This window comes from Pelodiscus sinensis, chromosome 1 (assembly GCF_049634645.1).
Source record: "Pelodiscus sinensis isolate JC-2024 chromosome 1, ASM4963464v1, whole genome shotgun sequence".
NCBI lineage: Eukaryota > Metazoa > Chordata > Testudines > Trionychidae > Pelodiscus > Pelodiscus sinensis.
The window spans coordinates 48,006,123-48,027,977 of NC_134711.1; the positions used below are offsets into that span (position 1 = coordinate 48,006,123).

Sequence of the window (21,855 nt, forward strand, 5' to 3'; positions counted from 1 at the left end):
AATCATTATGGCAGTATGATGGCTCAATGTTTTACTTTAAGGTTACTCGTATTCTACTATAAAAAACTCAATGAGAGAATTTGTTCATTGAAGCTAAACTGCAGCAGAAGTAAATGTTGGGCACTAAATGTGCTGCCGTGACTTGTTCAGATTCCTATTTTATACTGTGTTAAGTCAACATCCTAAACAATGAAAATAGAACTGCCTATATTTACAAAAATCAAGGTACAAATCCTAGCTGAAGAAAAAAATGCAAAATTATTGTATGTTAAGTATGAAGATAAATAGACCGTGGCATTAGCCTTTTACTTCATTATGATCTTGGAAAACACCCTTCAGTGTTCCTCATTGAAACCTAATGATTAATGAAAAAACTATTGTGGTTAGATAGCATTGTGGAAAGACTGAACCCTTCACTGATATGATGTACAAACTGAAATCGACACATTGGTTTCTGTGTTCTACACTAGTCAAACATGTTGTATCTAGTACAATAAATGTTTGCTTTTCACACTAAAAGGAAGTACCATATGAAACGAAACATGGTGCCATATTCTATGGCTGCAAATTACCTATTGATTAAATGGAATTGTAGCATATCTCTTTTTTCATAATTTTCTGGGCATAGTTATGCAACTGTTCTTTCAAGTCGAGTAGTACTTATTCATGTGACTGATCCCACTGACCCCAGGAACTACTTGTGTGAGTAAGTATCACTCAAAGTATGTAGGTGTTTCATTGAGGACTGGCAAAACATACAGTACAGCAAGAACTGCATCATTACATTAAGAACCAATTCAGGGCATTCTGAAATCTGACACCACTAAGGATAGGTGTATGAATGTCACTTAATCTAATGTGAGCACCTGGGGAAATTCACTACATATTCTCCAGTATGTTTTATAATTAAAAAACAAACAAACAATTAAAGAGTTAAGAATATGAAGAAACTTGTTCTCCAGAGGAACGCATCCTCACGGTTCCTTTTAAGTATTTAAAAGGTTTGTTCTATTTTGGGGCATTTTCTTTGTTCAAATATGCATTTTTGATAGAAACAATGATTCTGTGGAGACAGTTGTGAGGATCGCTTCTGTGAGGCTGGAGCTCTTGGCATTTTGAAGGTTCCTTGGGCTCTGAAAACCCCTGAAAGTCTAGTCCTCCAGATAATACCTCTGAAACCCAATCACAAAGAGAGTACTCAGAATAGTAAGGCTACTGATGCTAACGATCATATCCTGTGCAATCCCATTGGTTGCTAACGCTGTGACCCTATTCCCAAGCTCCAGTGAATAAACCTAATTTGACAGTCTTAGTTTTTCCACATTGACATCACAAACGTGTGGACAGCTATAAAATCACCTCAGTTAGAACTGTTTGGGTGGAAAGGGATGTGGGCTCAGAATCAGTTGGAGAATCGCCCACCCACCCACTCCAACCATTTATCAATTTGCTGAAGTCAAACAGTCACTCGGGAAAAAGCAAGTACTGTCTGTGGCTAAGATAATGCCTTTTAGATGCAGCCCATTCTAAGCTGCAGTGCAGAGTCACACTGCCCCACAAGAGCATGTCTCTTTGTACGAGCAGCTGGACTAAAATGCTACTCATGATATATTCCTGTATAGATGTAGTACAAATGTGGAAAAGGGGAGTGGGCCACAGATACTTTTTGAGCATCCAATACAATAAAAGGTCTGTATTTGCAAACATAAGAAATATGACCTAGAGATATCACTATAGATTTACCAGCAAACTCAGGATCAGATTGACAAACCCAAAGTACCACAAGGATGGACCCCAGCAACCTGCTCTGACACCTTACTCTGCTGCTGATGCTACAGTCCCTCAGAGTGGCACGACACTGTGGTTTATGGGTCTTCTGAATGCAACAGGCTTTAATTGAATTAGTCTTTGGAACCCAGTTTTTTTAAATCAGATGTCCACATACAGAATCTAAATACAATTCTAAAGTTCAGGGGAGTCCAACCTATGGACTATGGGTCATACAGAGCTCACCAGAACATTTCATAAGACCCATGACCTGCTTCAACACAATACACTAACAAGTGATTTGTTGGTGTTTATCATCTTGTTTATATCATTGTAGTTTACACAAGTGTGTAAATAGACAATATTGTACATAGGAACAATCTACATAGATCTGAAACAAGCTGAACGTAAAATTATAAATCAATACAGATGACATTAAAATATGTAGAATCTGTTTAGTGCCCACAATATTGTGCTTACGTTTATGTGGCCTTCTTGTGTAACAATGCTTGGTATCACTGCTATATGACAGGTCTCAGTGCCAGTGCATCCATCATTTTTGGTGACAATGATGAAGTGTCAGTTTCCTTTTCGTCCTGCTCAATCAACCGCTAGGTTGAACTAGTGCATAAAGTTGGGTCAGAGGGAGAAACTGCTGACACAGCCATCATTCTTCACGTTTGGTCCATTGTCTGAGGCCATGAACCAAGGAGAGAGAATGGATGTTGTAAGCTCTTTGAGAGAGGGACTGTCTTTTTGTTCTATGGTTAGGGCTACTAGGTGCTATGGTAATAGAAATAAATAAAAATGTTCTGCAACAAGATCAGGTTGCTCTTCAGACACACACAGGTGCATGGTGGTGTGCTGATACACATTGTTTTCAAAGCATTTACTAATGCATTGTCTAAAGTGCTGATAGAATATTGGAAGCAGCCAACATTACATCAACACATTCAGACCAAGAGGAGGAAAATCTCAGGCTACTTCTGATAGGCTGTGTCTACACTGACACGATCTTGCGCCAGAAATATGCAAATGAGGCTAAGCGTGGAATATTGCTGAGCCTCATTTGCATATCTAATGAGCCGCCATTTTTGTGGAAGAGGCTCTTGCACAAGAAGGAGCATCTACACTGCCCCTTCTTGCGCAAGAAAAACCCTCTTGCACAATGCCATTATGCTGTAGACAGCTCCTTCTTGCGCAAGAGCCTCTTCTGCAAAAATGGCGGCTCATTAGATATGCAAATGAGGCTCGGAGATATTCCATGCTTAGCCTCATTTGCATATTTCTGGTGCAAGATCGCGAGAGTGTAGACATAGCCCCAATGTTTTTGTCAGAGACTAATTGGTATGGCAATTTAGAAGAAAGTTATACAATAATGTCATGGGGATGGGGTGGATTAGCAGAATTGGATTTTGTTATCATTTGCTATACATGGAATTTTCTTGAAAAGATTGCTTGAGCCAATACTGAGAGAGTAATGGGCAATTCTATTCTGATAAGTGACTATGTAGGAATGGTGCTCTCTCACTCAGATGATTTGGTTTTGGGGACAAAAACATGGCATCACTGGAGTCAATGGGAGTTTTGTTATTGATTGTAATGTGTTATTTGTATTCAGAATATCTTTTTGCTTTAATGACAAAAATAAATATATACTACTGGTGTTACATCCCAAATCTGGGATGCTCTCATCCAGCAACCTTCATGCTCTGACATGACCATGGACTTTTCTGGATGAGAAAGCCCTAGGGCAGGAGGGCCAGCAGTTGGGAGCCCAGTGCAACCCTGTGAGTTTGCTAGCAGCGGGGCAGCAGAATCCTTGGCAGAGCACCATTGGGACTGTCTGTTGCCTGACAGCAGGGTCGGGACCACAAGAGGAGAAACCTGTCTGGGTTGTGGCAGCATGGGAGATGGTAGAGGTGGTGGTGGATGGTGGAGCTGCCCAGGGTGGTGGCTGCAGTGGCAGCATTAGTGTTACGGGGCTGTCTGCTGCCTGGCAGTGGGGCTCGGGCTGCAGCTGCAGCAACCCGAGAGGGGAAGATGGCTGCGGCAACCTGAGAGAATCAGTGTGGCCAGGGCCACTTACTGCCCAGCAGTGGAGCGGGTCTGGGACTGGCTTGAAGAGAGCCTAACCGGGCAGAAGGAGCCAGCAACAGGGAGGGGCAGTGGGTTGAGTGACTGGTGTCAGGGATTGCCCGTTGTCCAGCAAATCTTCTCAGTCAGGTCCCAAGGGTGCCAGACAACAGGGGTCCAACCTGTACTTTTATCATAAAAACATTTTTGCTACGTCTGTGAGCACTGTAAAACCAGCGCAGGTTTCAGAGAATGAGATGGTTTTAATGCTGGCTTAGAGAGATCCACAGAACGGATCACCCGTTTCCCATTGCAGAGTCAAATTCTCTGCAGCTCCATTGAGATACTCAGAGTCTGTAAGTGAGAGCCGTATATAAGACAGCAAGAGTTACACAGATACAACTTAGCCCTTACAGCTTTGATTAACTTGTGTTGCTCTTCAAATCACTGTTTAGGAGGCCAGAATATCTTGGCAGAACACAGATGAACATGATGTGTGTATTCTTTCTTACAACCACAGACAAAAAACCCAGTGATCTTTTAACCATCTCTCCTTCAGCTTTTATGACTATCTGAAGTAGTTTGTTCTTTATGGAGAAATCATTTATATATTTTCACCCTACTCCACCTATTAATTAGGATTCATACCCTGTATAAACTGCACTGAGGTGAATTCAATATTGCTGGCTCATGAAGTCTATTTTGTTGCTATAGTGAAGATGCTTCCATGAGATCTCCACTGGAAAGCTCATTACAGTTTCTTGTGCTGGGGAAGCTGGTCCCTGTACTGCTGCCAAAGATTTGTGTGTGTATGGCAGGGGAAGTGTTAATTATTATAGTGACTCCATTCCTGGCCCCATTGCATTGTTTAAAATATTAAATAATATGAAAGTGCTGAAATCTTAATTCAGTATTTGACTTAAGTACTATGCACAGGAAAGGTAAATAAAAAGGGAAAACTGGAGCCACAGAAAAGAAGAAGGTCCTAAGAAAATGGTTTGAAAGTACTTTTGATATAATCCAAAGGGGACATAAACTGTTCCTCAGCTCAGAAGTGCGGTCTCTCTTTAAATCAAGACTAAAAGGTAATCTCCAAGTAAGGATTGTTTAGAAACAACTGGGGATAAATTCTACATGTATCGGGTAGAGTTTCAGAACCAGACTAAGCCTGTTCAATTCAAACACTGACATAATTGATGTTGTTTGGCTTTGAAAAAGTTTTGCCCTCCAATATCTATTTCTGGTTTCCAGAAGGGACTGAAGAGAACAACTACTACTTGCCAATAAAAGTCTGACCTATGCTGACAAGAGCATGGAAATTCAGACATAAGGGTGATGCTTTCTACTTATAGCATCTTGTAATGCAGTTACTTATCATGTGATGAAATACCCTTTTGGAGGCAGAGTAGGCCAAGACAGTCTAAGAGAGGGCCTGACCCAGTGCCTATTTAAATCAAAGGAAAGATTCCCATTTACTCAATAGGCATTGGAGCAGGCTCAGCCTGAGCATTTTTTCCTGATTTAATAGGCTTAACACCCACCCCACACTCCCTCTCTACTTAAGCTTCAGCCTGGGTTCCCTATAGTCTAGCAAGAGTTTCAGCCTTCACAGCTTTTGCTAACCCTCCATTTATGCATCTCAGTCCTTCCCTTTTTGTCTAGCATTGAGGCAATTTTAAAAGGGCTTCGTGGTGCAATATAAGCCCTTAACTTCTGATTGCCTTCACTCAGCTGCTCTGCCTTATTAGCCCAGTCCTTCCCACCTGTATGGACAGCCAGAGTGTTTCTCAGGGAGTTAATCTCTATCTGCAGGCTACAGGGTCTCTGGAGCCTTTAAAAAGGCTTTCATAACAAATAAAAGAGAAAAAAACTGCAGCCTGCAACAGAAAAGGACCAAAGCATTACAGTACTACTACTGTACATAACCTCTAGTAGTTTATACTATTGCTATTGGAATATTGTCTTTGCTTATCTAGGCAAAGCTGGTTTGAGACTATTAGTGAGATAGCCCTAATTTCCCACAGACCTCACATGACCCAAATTGCATATAATCAAAATTGCCAAGTGCATGTAGCTGCCAAAACTGATGCAACTTTGACTCCTCATAAGCAAGTGCAGGAGAGAACCTGCTACTATGTGGGAACTCATCTAGGGAGAGAAAGTGGTGGATGCTGCTGTGGGATCCACCCCTATATCTTCAGCATACAGTCACCACTTTTCTGCAGGTCTGTGCTGTAATGATCCCTTGTCCTGTGTACCGAAACTTCCTAAGCATCATGTCCTACCTTGTTACAGAGCGTGTTAACCACCTGGTTAAGAAGTATTCCACAACAATGTCCCACAATTCTGTAGTTTACAGCAGTGATATTCCAGCAATATAGGCATGTATGTTAGAATACCATTTAAAAAAAATAAAAGGAAGGTCTGCATATATATTTATGTTCTGTCACAAAGGGACAGCATCAACGGAGACACAATGATAATAGGGAAGTTGGGAGGCATAACAGCAATGGCAGCAGTGAGACTAGTGGAGAAATAACAAACAGGAATGGAGATGCACTCACACTGTGAGAGGCAGTGTCTTTAGAAAAAGGGGGCTTGTGGGAAAGAGTGACATTGGGGCAGTATGGGAGGACAGGGAAATAGCAGTGTTGCCAGGTCATGGCCTTTGCCTCCTGAGTAGTGTAACATTGTACGTTTCTACGTACAGAGTGCCTTGAAAGTGATATCCAAATGCTGGCTGACTAATGGCTTATTGCTGGCATTTAGCCACAGCCCCATGCTGGGGGTGAGGTAGAGCCATTTAATTCCAGTGGGAGCACAGGAAGGCATTCTGTAGAAAAGGTAGAGGGAGCAATACCCCTTTAAAGGGTAAAACACATTTCTTTCCATGTGCCTGGCTGGCCAGCATAGGGACTGAGATTCTGGGTGGTCTCATAAAAAGGCACAGGCCCCTGTTTCCATATCCAAGTAGCTGCATAAGGGCTAGTTACTATTTACTCCTACAATATCTTTCAGTATAAACAGTAGTTAACAAACTGATATAATTAGTGATTCCTTATAACGTGCCCTCCAATTTAGTCATTACAACTTTTTATTGCATTCTGGGTTAATTTGAATATATATTATTGTAGAGGCTTTAAAATTGGCAAATGTTTCTCCTGACAAGGTTCTAATGGGCATGACTCCAGAATCTGGCCCTGTGGGTCTGCATGATGTAGAAGTCAGAAACAGAATTTGGTTCTTTGTGTCCCTTGCATTCTTGCATTTGGACACAATGTAAATAATGTCTTTAAGAAGAAAAGCAGAAATTACACACAGTAAAGAAATCATTATGTTGACATACATAGCCCGCTAGGAGATTTGTGGCTTTACATTTGTTCTGTTATATTTTTCCTTTAAAATGCAAATTGATTGTTTAAAAGTATCTATATTTTCACATTTTGAGAATGCAAAGAAGTGAGATTTGTTAAATGTTACCTTTGTTGTTTACCTGTAGATGCTACCTACCAAAAAAGTCAATGCATTATTTAAAAATTATGTCTGAAATTGTAACACTAATGCTGTCCGATTTAAGGCCTTTGGAGAACAGTCCAACATAGTTTACACACCACTGCACCTATTAATAGAGCTGACTCCCTTTTCTTTCAATGTCAACTGTAACATTAATCCTTGTTTTAAATCATAGTGTCTCAAATATCAGCTGCCACTAGTTGCAGAGTTCTCTTTCCGTTTATATCAGAGAGCCCAATGGAGTCTTCAGAAGAACCCAGCCAGATTAGAAGGGATAACTTATTAGAAATTCCTGCTTTAAATGATTCCCTCTCAGAAGATGAAGATATTAAAGAAACCCTTAAGCCTCGTTTCTCTCCCCTTCCCCGAAGGCGGAATTCTGCTTCTTCAGAAGACATGGAACCAGAAGCCCCATCTACCATTACAAGAAAAGTTTCGTTTGCAGATGCATTCGGCTTTGATCTTGTGTCTGTTAAAGAGTTTGATACCTGGGAAGTTCCAATCACATCAAAAAATGATGACTTAGAACTTAAAGTTTTAACTGCAGAGGAATTTTTCCTCTCTCCACTGTTTGTATTACCTGCCTCACAAGAAGACCTTTTGCAAAAAGTCCGTGTACAGAAGGTAGTGCTAGAGTCAATTGAATTTCTTCCTGGGATAACATGTATGAAGGGCATTATTCGAGTTCTAAATGTATCTTTTGAAAAGTTGATTTATGTGAGAATGTCATTGGATGAGTGGCTAACTTACTATGACATCTTAGCAGAATATGTACCTAATTCTTATGATGGTGAAACCGACCAGTTCTTCTTTAAGATTTCATTGGTTCCTCCTTATCAGAAAAATGGAGCTAAAGTTGAATTCTGTATACGTTATGAGACATCTCTTGGTACGTTCTGGGCAAATAACGATGACAAAAATTACATACTACTTTGCCATAAGAAAGAAACTGTGCAAGAGGTGGATGATGCGACTAATGAAGAGGCTACTGACAAATACATCAAAGGCTGCTTAAAGACAACACCAAGCAGGTGAGGTGATTTCTTATTGTTACTAGTTTTCAAAGTCCTCAAATACAGCAGTCACTATTTAAAATTCAGCATTTGTCGTCAATAATCACAAAGTTGTGTCTGCGGCAGTAGTTTTCCTTATTTGAGAAAAGAAAATAATTGGTAATTTTGTGGTATTTGCTGGCTAATGTCAGCTTTTTTACTGTAACCACTGTGGTTAAACTTTGCTTCCACTTGTTGTCCATGATTAGTAAGACCATTCTGCTCAAGAATAGTCTTCGATAAAGCACAGACTTATAAATAATACAATTATGTTAAGCTGTGAGGTCAAATTTAATCATTAGTAAATATGCCATTTTTACTGTTAATTGGGAAGATAAATGTGGGTTCTTTAGCTACATTTAAGTAATAAAAATTAAGGGGTAAATACTGATATTCATTTCTTCAGCACATAATTCCATAATTTGGCTGCACACTGAGGTGGGCTTATAGTACCAAAGTTTTATAGTCAGTTCTTTGGCATATCAAAAACCTTTTAAAGCAAAATATATCCCTAGATTTTTTAATGATATTTGTCACAACAGGTGTGTCCTGTGAATCCATGTGGGGATTTTCTAACTGTCATTACAAAACACAGAAACAGTACTGATGGTTCAGGAAGTTAATAACTCGTTTCACCAAGAGCAGCTGGAATGATCTTTTCTGTCATTGGTTGGGCTATGCTGCAGGTGGCATGTAGTGAGATCTTCCTGGCAGTGACAACTGTTTCTATAAGTTCTAAAAAAGCCTAAACAGGTGAGAGGTCCAAAGGAGATTAACAGTGATCTACCAAAACAAAAAACAAAGAAACAAAAAAGACAAACACAGGCACTTTAACATAAGGTTTATCATGCAAATGTGTGTATGTTAAAACAATTACATGCAGATATGTACTATAATAACTAGAAAGCATAAAGTAATGGTTAAATTATGACTTAAATCCACAAACTGAAGGAAATTCAGGAATATATTGGAACTTCTGCATTCCTAGTCTCTATTTCTCAAACATAAATAAAGCAGCATATAAGTGGGCCATGCTCTTGCTCCCATTGAAGTCAGTGGCAAAACTCCCATTGTAATGATCAAGCCCAAGAAGTCCAGTTCTGCAATTTTTGTTCAGGCATCATCCCAGTAGAAATCAATGGGACTGTTACTTGATTGAGGATAGCATGCTTTGTCTACAGCTCTCGTTGCAATATCAAGGCACAATACATGAATTAATGATGAATTTTCAGTCTTAATTTTCTGTGTAACTTCCAAGTCCGACAATACTATTTTACATTTGTGGTTTTAAATGCGTATGGTAAAAGTGAACAACAATGAAGGGGAGACTACTCATACCCCTGGAGATGCAGGGAGAAAGAAGGCAGCTGAGGACTCCAACTTTGCTGCCAGATTTGAAAAGCAATACCTCTTCTATCTCTGTGTTACCCAACAGCTGTGATAAGCATCTACCAGTTACAGTTGTTCTCAGTAAATGAGTGGAAGAGCGTGCAGTGGGACTTACTGGTGCTGCAGGTATCAATTCTTTGAGTTCTCCTATGGCTTGTCTAGAACCAGGGCATGGGAAAGAACTATGCCATTCTATGGATTCTCCTTGCTGTCCCTGTGTATGCTAACTTTTCATGTGGGAGATAGGAGAATGAGAAATAAAAAAGGGGTAGCATCCCATTTAGCCACCTTTTCATCCAAATGCCCCATATGCCTCTCAACATGTATTTGTTCCTTCCCATACTGTGCATCAGGGAACCACACAGGGTGTATGGTTTTGAGGTAATATAAATAAGTCATGGTGCCTCAGTCACCCAATGGTCCCTTTACACAGCATCTGCAAATTGCACAGACACTGACTTTAAATACCTTGTACACAGCCAGAGGGTTATAAAGAGGCCTTCGTTGAAATAAAAGCATTCTCATAGTGTCTATAGAATCTGTCTGTAAAATTCTCTATGGTCCTTCAGAGATTATATGGTCTTGAATCTAATGTATGTGTGAATCCACAGACTTCAGAAAAATTACAATTTGCATTGGTGTAAGATCAGATTTAGGCTCTGTAGTTCCAAGAGGAGTATTACTTACTGTGCATACAGTACATCCATAGCTAAGGATTATTGCTACCCAGTCATGCAAACTGTTAAGTCTTATCTCATTTTTCTATCAGACAGACATGCAGGCCAAATCAATAAGAACAGCTGGTCAACATTTTTGAATATCAGGGCACTTACTTGGGTACCTATACATGGTGTTAGAAGCTGAACAGGAATTTTAAAAGATATTACATCTCTTCCTAAAAACATGGATAATTTGCCTGACAGATCATGCATCTTGCAGGTATATACATATTTAAGAACTTTTAAATAAAGGGATTTTAAGTAGATAGGTTGATCTACCACAGGACAAACCCTCCTTGCCTAATGCGGTGAGTTCAATGTGGACTGCTTTTGACAATAAGAAGGAAAGGGTAACATGTGCTATCAGAAATAAGTTACTGAGGATACACAATAGTAGTCCATCTTGTCACATTATGGGACCACTCACATGAGTCAGGACTATTTGTCTGAGCACACCATTATTTTTAAGAAACTGGACCCTCAACAAGGACTCTCATACTAAATTTCATAATGAAAAGTACAAATCTTGAATTAACTGAAAAGCAACTGGGTATAATGATCAGAAACACACAAGTGCTTTTTGACATTACTGTTCTGGTTCCCCTTTCTGTATTTAAACGTGGCTAAAGGGATCTATTGTAAACTTTTTGCCTTTCTCTGTGTCCTTTCATGCTGTGATTCAATCCAACATGAATTTTAATATCTGATTTATAACACCTTTCAAAAACTTTATCGGAATTGACAGGTATAACATGTAGAAAAATGTCTTACTATAATAGGATGTTTTTGCAAGCCTCAAAAATCCTTTATATTACAAGGTGTTTTGAATAGTTCAAAAACTCATTCACAGGAGTTTTTATAATGCATGTTATTTGCTTTTTACTTGTTGGCCTGTTTGAAATTGTGCATTTGCCTTGCAATGTCCCATAGGCATACAAAGTCACAGAGGGGAGAAAAAAGAATATTAGAGTCAAATTAATTGCATTCTAACATTTAATAATTTGAAGGTCAGTGTTTAGAAAAGAGAACAGCTGGAAAATACATATGATTCAAATCATATGTATCCTAACAGATTAACAAATATAGCGTTGTATAAGCAATAGTTGAAGTGAAAATTGGCAGTTTATGCCACTCCGCTATCTTAACTCTATTTCTCTCAAATAGAAGTTGATTTTCTACTGGTTCCATTAGATAGTGCATAAGAACAAATATCTGTAATCCATAGTAGCAAGTACCTGGTTAGCTGTGGAAACACTTACAGTGAGGCACAATTTGTATTGTTTAACCTCTATACTTTCCACTTTGAGCCCTTTGCTCTCAAGGAAGACAATGAATCTGAACTATGGCTCCTTGGTCTTTGAATATCATACATGGCGCTATTGTGGATTGATGCTAATACTGTCTTTGGGCCTTCATGGTTAGAAGTCATTGGAACAGTGGTAGCAAGCCTGTGAGTGGTGTGTGTGTTTGGCATAAATATTAAGGAAAAGTTGGAATACTTGTAAGCATGGCTGCATTGCAATTCATGATGGCAGAGTGTGCATATTAGGCTCTCTTCTGTGTTTGCAGTGGAAGGTGGATACTGTCATTTTTCTCATAAGTGCGGAAGATACCACCCACTCGCTTCTCTTGCACTTTTTCCTCAGAGTGGTACTTCCTGAACCGATGGTTCAATTAATTGATTGGGTTGATTTTGCGCTTTCCTTCCTAAAGATAGCTTCTGAATGATTTTATTGTAGCATATTTCAAATGTTAGTACATCCATTGACTCTTCTCTGTGGACTGTCTAAAGTGATGCTAGTTTGAAACAAACAAAAATAAGGACAAAGTCTAGTGTGATGGCTATCCTGCCTATAGAGAATAGGTGCAAGCTGAAAGGGTCCATTTTCAGGTGCATACCTGAACATATGTTCTTATGTTCTTATGTTCTTATACTTGCAGAGTGGCCTTAAAGCTGCTGAAGATAGCTGGTGGAGATTCTGCCTGCACAACTGTGCTGGTGAACGGCTAGCAGAAGCTGTTCTGCTGCCTCCTGCTCCAGCTGCTCCCCACATCTGGCAAAAGTGAAAGAAGGTGGTATGTTAGGGACATAGGATGGTAGAGCCCCATAGTATCCAGTCCTCTGCTGGCCTAAGGACCCTGAGGTCCAGTACTATTTCTTTGTAGCTCTAGCCTGTCAGACACCCCTGAATCAATGAGCTGCAAGCAGTTCCCCATTTCTTTGCCTCTCCATCTGAGTGCACTTGGAAAATTGAAGGCTGGAAGAATCTGAAAGCTACTCTAGAGCATGTTTGCAAACAGCATACCAGATTTTCTGCCTCCACGAGTGTCTCTACAATGACAAGATGGCAAATATTAAAGAGTTTAAATTACATTTCCTTTTTATTTTTTGCTTGTTGGTTATTGTACATAACAATCAGAAAGAGGGGGAATGTAAGTGAAAGGTATCAAGCGTGAGGGTCCTGCTTTGTATACAGCTGTTTAATCTCAAGGTTGTTATAAAGCATCTTAAATTCAAGGTGTACACCTTGATCAGTATGCATACATGGGGATTGGACTGAAGCTTATTCCTATTATTAGGAGGTGACTATATTCACATTTCTTATGAGAGCAGCTGTTCCCTACTACTGCTGGACCAGTCTGTCCATTCACAAGGAGCCAGCTGAAAGAGCAGTGTTACTTGTGTTAGAATCATAGAATACTAGGACTGAAAGGGACCTTGAGAAGTCATCAAGTCCAGTCCCCTGCCCTCATGGCAGGACCAAATACTGTCTAGACCAGTGTTTCCCAAATGGTGTTTCACAGAACCCCGGGGTTCCACAAAGTGAAAGTAAGGGTTCCACGAGAACTCCATCACCGCCCTCCCACACACACACTTAGGGTATGTCTACACTACTCTCCTAGTTCGAACTAGGAGGGTAATGTAGGCATACCGCACTTGCAAATGAAGCCCGGGATTTGAATTTCCCGGGCTTCATTTGCATAAGTGGGGAGCAGCCATTTAAAAAACCCCGCTGGTTCGAACCCCGTGCAGCGCGGCTACACGGGGCACGACCTAGGTAGTTCGAATTAGGCTTCCTAATTCGAACTACCGTTACTCCTCATTTCACGAGGAGTAATGGTAGTTCGAACTAGGAAACCTAGTTCGAACTACCTAGTTCATGCCCCATGTAGCCGCGCTGCACGGGGTTCGAACCAGCGGGGTTTTAAAAATGGCGGCTCCCCGCTTATGCAAATGAAGCCCAGGAAATTCAAATCCCGGGCTTCATTTGCAAGTGCGGTATGCCTACATTACCCCGCTAGTTCGAACTAGCGGGGTAGTGTAGACATACCCTTAGAGAGACAAAGAGGAGCCGGCATGCAAAGACACCTCCCCTCCCCCGCTGCCACTCTGTATATCTAAAGCCTACTCGGGACATGCGTGACTGCATTTTGGCCCACAGGTCTCCCTGGTCCGCTCCGCGGTGGTGGTTTTTGGGTTCTTTTGCTTGACAAATCCCCCCCCCCCATCTATAGGGGTTCCTCAAAATTCTTCCAAGTTTAAAAGGGTTCTGTGGCCAAATAAAATTGGGAAACAGTGGTCTAGACCATCCCTGATAGACATTTATATAACCTACTCTTAAATATCTCCAGAGATGGAGATTCCACAACCTCCCAGGGCAATTTATTCCAGTGTTTGACTACCCTGGCAGTTTTTCCTACTGTTCAACCTAAACCTCCCTTGTTGCAGTTTAAGCCCATTGCTTCTTGTTCTATCCTCAGAGGCCAAGATGAACAAGTTTTCTCCCTGCTCCTTATGACACCCTTTTAGATACCTGAAAACTGCTATCATTTCCCCCCTCAGTCTTCTCTTTTTCTAAACTAAACAAACCCAATTTTTTCAACATTCCTTCATAGGTCGTGTTCTCTATACCTTTAATTATTTTTGCTGCTCCTCTCTGGACCCTCACCAATTTCTCCACATCTTTCTTGAAATGCAGTGCCCAGAACTGGACACAATACTCCAACTGAGGCCTAACTAGCACAGAGTAGAGCGGAAGAATGATGACTTGTGTCTTGCTCACAACACACCTGTTAATGCATCCCAGAATCATGTTTGCTTTCTTTGCAACAGCATCACACTGCTGACTCCTATTCAGCTTGTGGTCCACTATAACCCCTAGATCTCTTTCTGCCGTACTCCTTCCCAGACAGTCGCTTCCCATTCTGTATAAGTGAAACTGGTTGTTCCTTCCTAAGTGGAGCACTTTGCATTTATCTTTATTAAACTTCATTCTGTTTACCTCAGACCATTTCTTCAATTTGTCCAGATCATTTTGAATTATGACCCTATCCTCCAGATTAGTCATAAGAACATTAGAACGGCCGTATTGGGTCAGACCAAAGGTCCTTCTAGCCCGCTATCCTGTCTACCGACAGTGGCCAACACCAGGTGCCCCAGAGAGGGTGGACCGAAGACAATGATCAAGCGATTTGTCTCCTGCCATCTCTCTCCAGCCTCTGACAAACAGAGGCCAAGGACACCATTTTATCCCCTGGCTAATAGCCTTTTATGGACCTAACCTCCATGAAATTATCTAGCTTCTCTTTAAACTCTATTATAGTCCTAGCCTTCACAGCTTCCTCTGGCAAGGAGTTCCACAGGTTGACTACACGCTGTCGCAACCCCTACCAGCTTGGTATCATGTGCAAACTTAATAAGCATACTTTCTACACCAATATCTAAATCGTTGATGAAGATATTGAAGAGAGCCGGTCCCAGAACTGACCCCTGCGGAACCCTACTTGTTATAACTTTCCAGCAGGATTGTGAACCATTAATAACTACTCTGAGTACGGTTATCCAGCCAGTTATTCACCCATCTTATAGTAACCCCATCTAAGTTGTATTTGCCTAGTTTATTGATGAGAATATCATGTGAGACCCTATCAAATGCCTTATTAAAGTCTAGGTATACCACATCCACTGCTTCTCCCTTATCCACAAGACTCATTATCTTATCAAAGAAAGCTATCAGATTGGTTTGACACAATTTGTTCTTTACAAATCCATGCTGGATGTTCCCTATCACCTTGCCACCTTCCAGGTGTTTACAGATGATTTCCTTAATTACCTGCTCCATTATCTTCCTGGCACAGAAGTTAAACTAACTGGTCTGCAGTTTTCTGGGTTGTTCTTATGGAAACTTGTTCCCAGCTTGCTCTCTATATGTTTCCTACCATCCCAGGTCAAAATCTGTGGAGGCCAGTCCTCACAGCTAGAATTGTCATGCCGCCAGTAAGAGTGATAACATGCTCTCAGAATCCAGTGTTGCTCAATGATAGCACCTGTGGTTTCACCACTCCATGGCAGTGGACTTTGCTCTTTGCCATGTGACTGAGCTCAGGAATTCAAGGTTTTGTTTTGTTTTTTGTTTTTGTTTTTTTTAAGATGTTTCTGGTTCTCATGGTTATGGAGCAAACCTTAAAAATGTAAAACAAGTAAAAAACACTGTAGTTCTGCCTTCCTGAGTCAGCCTGAAGCAATATGTCTGCAGTCTGAGAGCTAGGAGCTGCCCTTTGTATGTCAATGGATTGTTGATTCTGAAACCTAAAGAAGACAGAGTAAATAGCAACATTGCTAACTATATTTTACTCCCACTTATTTTAAGTGGAAAAATCTAGCTAATATACCTTCTTTGCTGTCCTAAATAGGTTCCTAAGCCTTCTCAAGTACCCAAACAACCTACAGTACTGATTGTGCTAGTTTTTTTCATATTTAATTGAATCCTCCCCATTTTTTTTCTTTGGTCTGCTTTTGTAATGCCAATGCCATTTCCATCAAGATAGACTTTCTTTAAGTTTGGATTAAAGCATGAGAAATATATTGGTCATGGCAAAACTTGCTTGTGTGGAACCTGATTTAAAAAGATTCGTATTTTGCAACCATATTGGCTTTAATATTTAAGTGGCTGAATCATTTAACTTAATTCTTTGTACAATTTTTATTTTTAAGTTTACTTTCAGGCATGCTGAACCATGCTGAACCATTTAAGCAACATTCTTTGGTGGCCACTATAGTTTCATTGGCTTTAGATGATATCACTACAATGACATTTAAAATAACTATGAGCCTCATCCTGCAACTTACACATGAGTAACTTTATGCATTCCTTTGAATTTCATGGGACTTCTCACAAGTGTAAAGTTTTTGCAGGAGCAGTGCCTGTGTCTTTAATCTTTCATGCTACTCCTTAAGGATTTTAGGTGGAAATAAATGGAAATATATCACTGAAAGGCACTGTTATACTCCATTGTTCAGAGTCTCTATTGTTTTCTGTCAAAGTCCATTTGCGCACTGGACTAACCTAATCATGAACATTTCAATGTTGTCTTCCATCCACCATTCTTGTGCAGTTCATAAATATGTTTTAAATTAGTCACAGGAAACTGGAAAGTTGTAGTTATTTCATATTCATCCTGGTTCAGTACTGATCCAAAATTATTAGTAACCTGATGGCTGTTCAGGGAACTGTTTGATGGTTTCAGTCCAGTTGTCAGCTGGGAAGTCTCCATCTCACAAGTTATATTTTTCTGTATCTAAGAGTAAACATTGAAAGTGTCTAAAGTGTGTTTACACAAAACACAGGCTAGCAGCATGAGAGACCAATTTCATTAGTGTGTTTGTTACTAAAGTCACTCTAGCTGTTTACTCTGATGAAGAATTTTAAGTCATGATCCAGCCATAGCCTTTGGCTCTGAAGCCAAAGACAATAGAGTTCAATTGCTTTGCAATAATTACTGAAGACTTATAATTTGTAGACATAAAACTTGGATTCTTCTGCCTACTAACAGAAGGGAAAAATAAGTAAAATAGGCATTTTAAACAGCTAAACACAGCCCAGGCACTGGGATAAGAGTAGAGGAAGCACAGCTACAAAAATAAGAACAAGTCACTTCTAGCAGATGCATGGCTGCTATCTAGTCCATAATCCTTTCAGTTGCACACAAAAATGTTGGGTGATGTGGCTGGCTAACATGTCAATACCTGGGCATAGTTTTCTGGCTACCTCGTGCCGTGCTGGCACATGTCCTCATCTGCAAGACCCAGCTGAATTTTGTGTCTAGAGCTGGGCAAGGAATAGTTTTCCTGAACTGGAAAGATTTTTTTTTCCTCCCCTGAATTGGGATAAGAAAGCAAAATCTCAAAAATGTTTGTGAACCAACAATTGTCCCAACCACCACCCCCACAATGAAAATAGCGGGCAGATCAAGTGAAAAAAAGTCTAAATCCTCTATCATTATGTATTTGCTTAATTTCCAAAATGAATATGCATTATAAACTAATTTAAAAAAACTGAATGTCAAAATGGGATGTTTCTGAATTTTTTCTTTAGATGAGAGATTTTTTGAAACTGTCTCCTTCCCACAATTTCAGTTTTTGAGAAATCAGCATTTTGTAATAGACAAAACATATTTTTTTCTTGAAAAACACCCCACCAACTCTAATGACCGATTATTTGTCTGTGGTCCTGCTGACAGCAGCCACAAAGAACACTGAGCCAGACTGCTGCATACAGTAATACCCTGCATCGCTAGGTCTTCTTGTGAACTAGACACTGCAGTCAGTATCTCTGCTTCGCTGTGAGGTACAGGCTAGTGGGCACACACACGGGTATTTGGACTTACAATATATTTCACAATGGATATCTTTGTGGGAAAGTTCCTGAAAATACTACATGTATTAAACTCTTCTGACCTTATTTTCTATTAACATGAAAGGAAAATAGGCACAAATCTCCTGGGTGTTCTAGCTTTTTTTAATAGATGGATATCTTGTAGTTGCCTTCCGTTTTCATTCTAAAAATGCAAGAAAGAGATAAAAATCACTTCTTGGTATTGATAGTATCTTGGTATTTTTGTGCACATTTAGAACTCTATTCAACCCAAACTTGTTTCAAGCTTTCTAAGTCTCCCATGTACCAAAATCAGTGAGCTGTCCTGAGGTAGTCCCCACCCACAAGCAGCTGAGGAGGGCTTTATATGGTCATCCATTCTGACCCCTTCAAAAGGACACTATCAGTCTCTGGCTCACCTGACTGCCATATATCTATCTATGGTTTCTCTAGGACACCTGTCATCTTCTTACAGAGAGGCCTTGGTTTACTGCAGAGATAAGATGGGTGAAGTAATATCCTTTACTGGACCAACTTCTGCTGGTGAGAAAGACAAACTTACAAGCTACACACACAGTCTGAAAATTACTGGAAAAAGCAAGGAGCTTTTAAAATATCTTTTCTGATATGGCAGAGGAGCTCTGGTTCTTTTCTAGCTATTAATGGAAGAAATACTTTAAAGTAGATCACATGGCTTAAAACCTTCTCCCTCTCTGATGTCCTCATTAAAAGATTGAATATGATAGAGGAGAAGGAGCCTGATGAGGCTAAAGATGTGGGATAAGAGGGTAAAACCCCCAAAATGGCATTCAGGAAGGACAAGAGAAATAGAACTGTTGCACCCCTTTCCAATACCTTGCCACAATAGCAATTTGAGGTTGGACCCTTGTCCAATGGGAGTCAGAGGTCTACTACACTATTCAGTGAGCTCAGAAAGAGACACTTTTTTCACTCTCATATCCAGGTTTAAAAACTAACATTTTCCCTGAAATGTGAACACTTCCTCTGCCTTCTCCTACTCCCTCTCTCTGCAGATATAGAAGGGGAGAGCACACATTTCCAGCAGGGTGGACCGAGGACAAACATGCTGGTAATTAGTAGTAGTAGTAGTATTGCTCATTTCCTGAACAGAACCTCCCAGCAGCTCTGCTACACTTTTTTTTTTAAACATTTCCTTTGCCCACCATGTAGACCTTGTCTTAAAAGAAATTAGCCCATTGTATGAATGATGTAAGTTGGTTTCTGAGTTTTCTGTGTACTAATGTCTCCAGGAATAGATTCTTTCTACTATTTTTGTGTTGCTATCTCCATAGGGTGCTATGCTTAGTATTAATGCTCTATGACTGCTATAGTGAAACCTGTACCATTCACATATATGACTACTTTAGTTCCATTCAAGCTATGAGTGATATGCTGCCTAGGTATTTTCATAAGCATCATAACTATAAGATGAGCCATAAAAATTGGAGATGGACCAGGCTAAGGTTAAAGAATTAGGTCTGAGACCAATTCAAGCCTAGGATTCAAGTGTGGATTTTGATGGTGCCAAAGTCTCCAATTTAGAAAGCTGCTGGTCTTCATAGAGATACGGTTGGATTTTATAAATCGCACAGGATTTGCCACTTAAACTCAAGCTCTTTCATAATAAGATAGAAAATAAAGCCTTATTTCCAGGGACTACATTTGCTTATTTGTATTCCCTCATTTGGCCAAGGCACTTTGTTCTGTGCCATCTATCTTCCCATTTCAATCATAAACAAAAACTAAAAAAAAAAGAGAGAATATTAGCAATTGGAAGCAATAATTCCCAAGGAAGCACTATCCCAAATATCTTAATCAAAAATAGGTTTGTTACAAACATTGCCTGAACCTTACTGGGCATTACCTATTCAGCAAAAACATTCAACTCCCTCGCAGTTGCTCCCTGGATCAATTGGCCCTCACAATATTATTCATCACTATTGTATATTCCGCTTACATATTGTAGCTCCACCTCGTCATTTGCTTTCACACCTTCTTTCTAATCTTTCCATGTTTGGAAATCAGTAATAATATTTGTTGCCCTTTTCTGGTTCTTTTCTGGTTTCACCCCTAGTCTGAGATGAGTCAGCCAAAAGCAGAAAACACATTTAATATCTCACGAGTTTATATAATCATATAATTTACTTAATCTACGTGTGGGAATGGTCAGATGCAGACTCCCTGTCACAGTGTTATCTTGTTTGACTGATTTTTCTTGCAAATGTAATGCCTGTGAAAGAAATGAAATTTAACTGTTCTGGATGCTGAAGCCCTCTCTTCACAGAACTGGAAGCAATGAAAGCTTCCCTCAGCCCTTTACAAGTGTATCCCCAACCTAATGTAGTCCTCTGATGATGAGAGGGTCTTTCAGTCTCTACACCCATTCATTCCTTGTTCTCTATGCCATGACTGTCAACAGAGAATTACATAAGTGTCAACTGGAATTGACTGAGGCTCCTCTAAGACTATTGATAGTTGAAGATCGTGTAATAAGTCTCTGGAAAAACACGCTTGTATAGAAATGTAAAATTTGATACCTTTATTGCAAATCACTTAGGGTACGTCTACACTACAGCGCTAGTTCGAACTAACTTAGTTCGAATTAGTTAATTCGAACTAAGCTAGTTCGAACTAACGCGTCTAGAACTAAAAACTAGTTCGAACTAGCGTTTTGCTAGTTCGAACTAGCAAGTCCACATTGAGTGGACTCTGAACAGGGCTTAAGGATGGCCGGAAGCAGTGCCGGCAGGGCATAAAAGGAGGACTTAGAGCATGGAGATGCTGTCTCAGGCTAGCCGAGGGCTGCGCTTAAAGGGTCCCGACCCCCACCCCGGACACACAGTTCTAAGGGGTGCCCCGCTTGCAAAGAAGTTCTGGCTTGGAGTGCCCTGAGTGCCCACACTGGGCACATCACACCACTCGGCCATCAGCCCAGCTGCACTTGCCGCAGGCTGCCATCTGGGGCGAGGGAGTAATTGGGGGGCTGCAGGAGAACTTCCACCCCCAGAAGCCCGCAGAGCCAGCCCAGTCCTCCCCATTGGGGGCTCGTACCCCATTCCTCCCTCACCTCCTTCCACTTACCCTTCCTTAGCCCCCCTTCTTATTGATGTACAAAATAAAGATAACGTTTCTTCCAACATTGACTCTGTCTTTATTGAAAAAAAACTGGGGGAGACTGGGAAAAGGAGGTGGGAGAGGGGAAGAGAAAGGCTGGGAGAGGGGAGGGCAACTAACATGATCAGGGGTTGGGAACAGGTCCCAGATGAAGAGAGGCTACAGAGACTGGGACTGTTCAGCTTAGAAAAGAGGAGACGGAGGGGGGACAGGATAGAGGTCTCTAAAAGCAGGGGTTGGGTGGAGAGGGTGCATTCAGAAAAGTTCTTCCTGAGTTCCCATAAAGAAGGACTAGAGGACACCAAAGGAAAGGAATGGGTAGCAGGCTTGAAACTAGTAAGAGAAAGTTGTTGTTCTTCCCAAAGCAAATAGTTAACCTGTGGAACTCCTTGCTGCAGGAGGCTGTGAAGGCTAGAACTAGAACAGAGTTTAAAGGGAAGTGAGATAAAGTGATGGAGGTTGGGTCCATGGAGTCCTATTAGCCAGAGGGTAGGAGTGGTGTCCCTGCCCAAAGTTTGTGGAAGGCTGGAGAGGGATGGCACGAGACAA

The 21,855-nt window shown here is 40.6% G+C and overlaps 1 protein-coding gene across 1 annotated transcript in view; it reads left to right on the forward strand.

The window, feature by feature from the left end:
- Positions 1 to 7,528: 7,528 nt before the first annotated feature.
- Positions 7,529 to 21,855, forward strand: part of PPP1R3A (protein phosphatase 1 regulatory subunit 3A) — a 43,088-nt gene continuing 28,761 nt past the window's right edge. Inside the window, exon 1 of the mRNA XM_006122522.4 lies at positions 7,529 to 8,387. Within this exon, the coding sequence (XP_006122584.2) occupies positions 7,594 to 8,387 (794 nt within the window). The 5' untranslated portion in view covers positions 7,529 to 7,593. The remainder of the gene's footprint in view (positions 8,388 to 21,855) is intronic.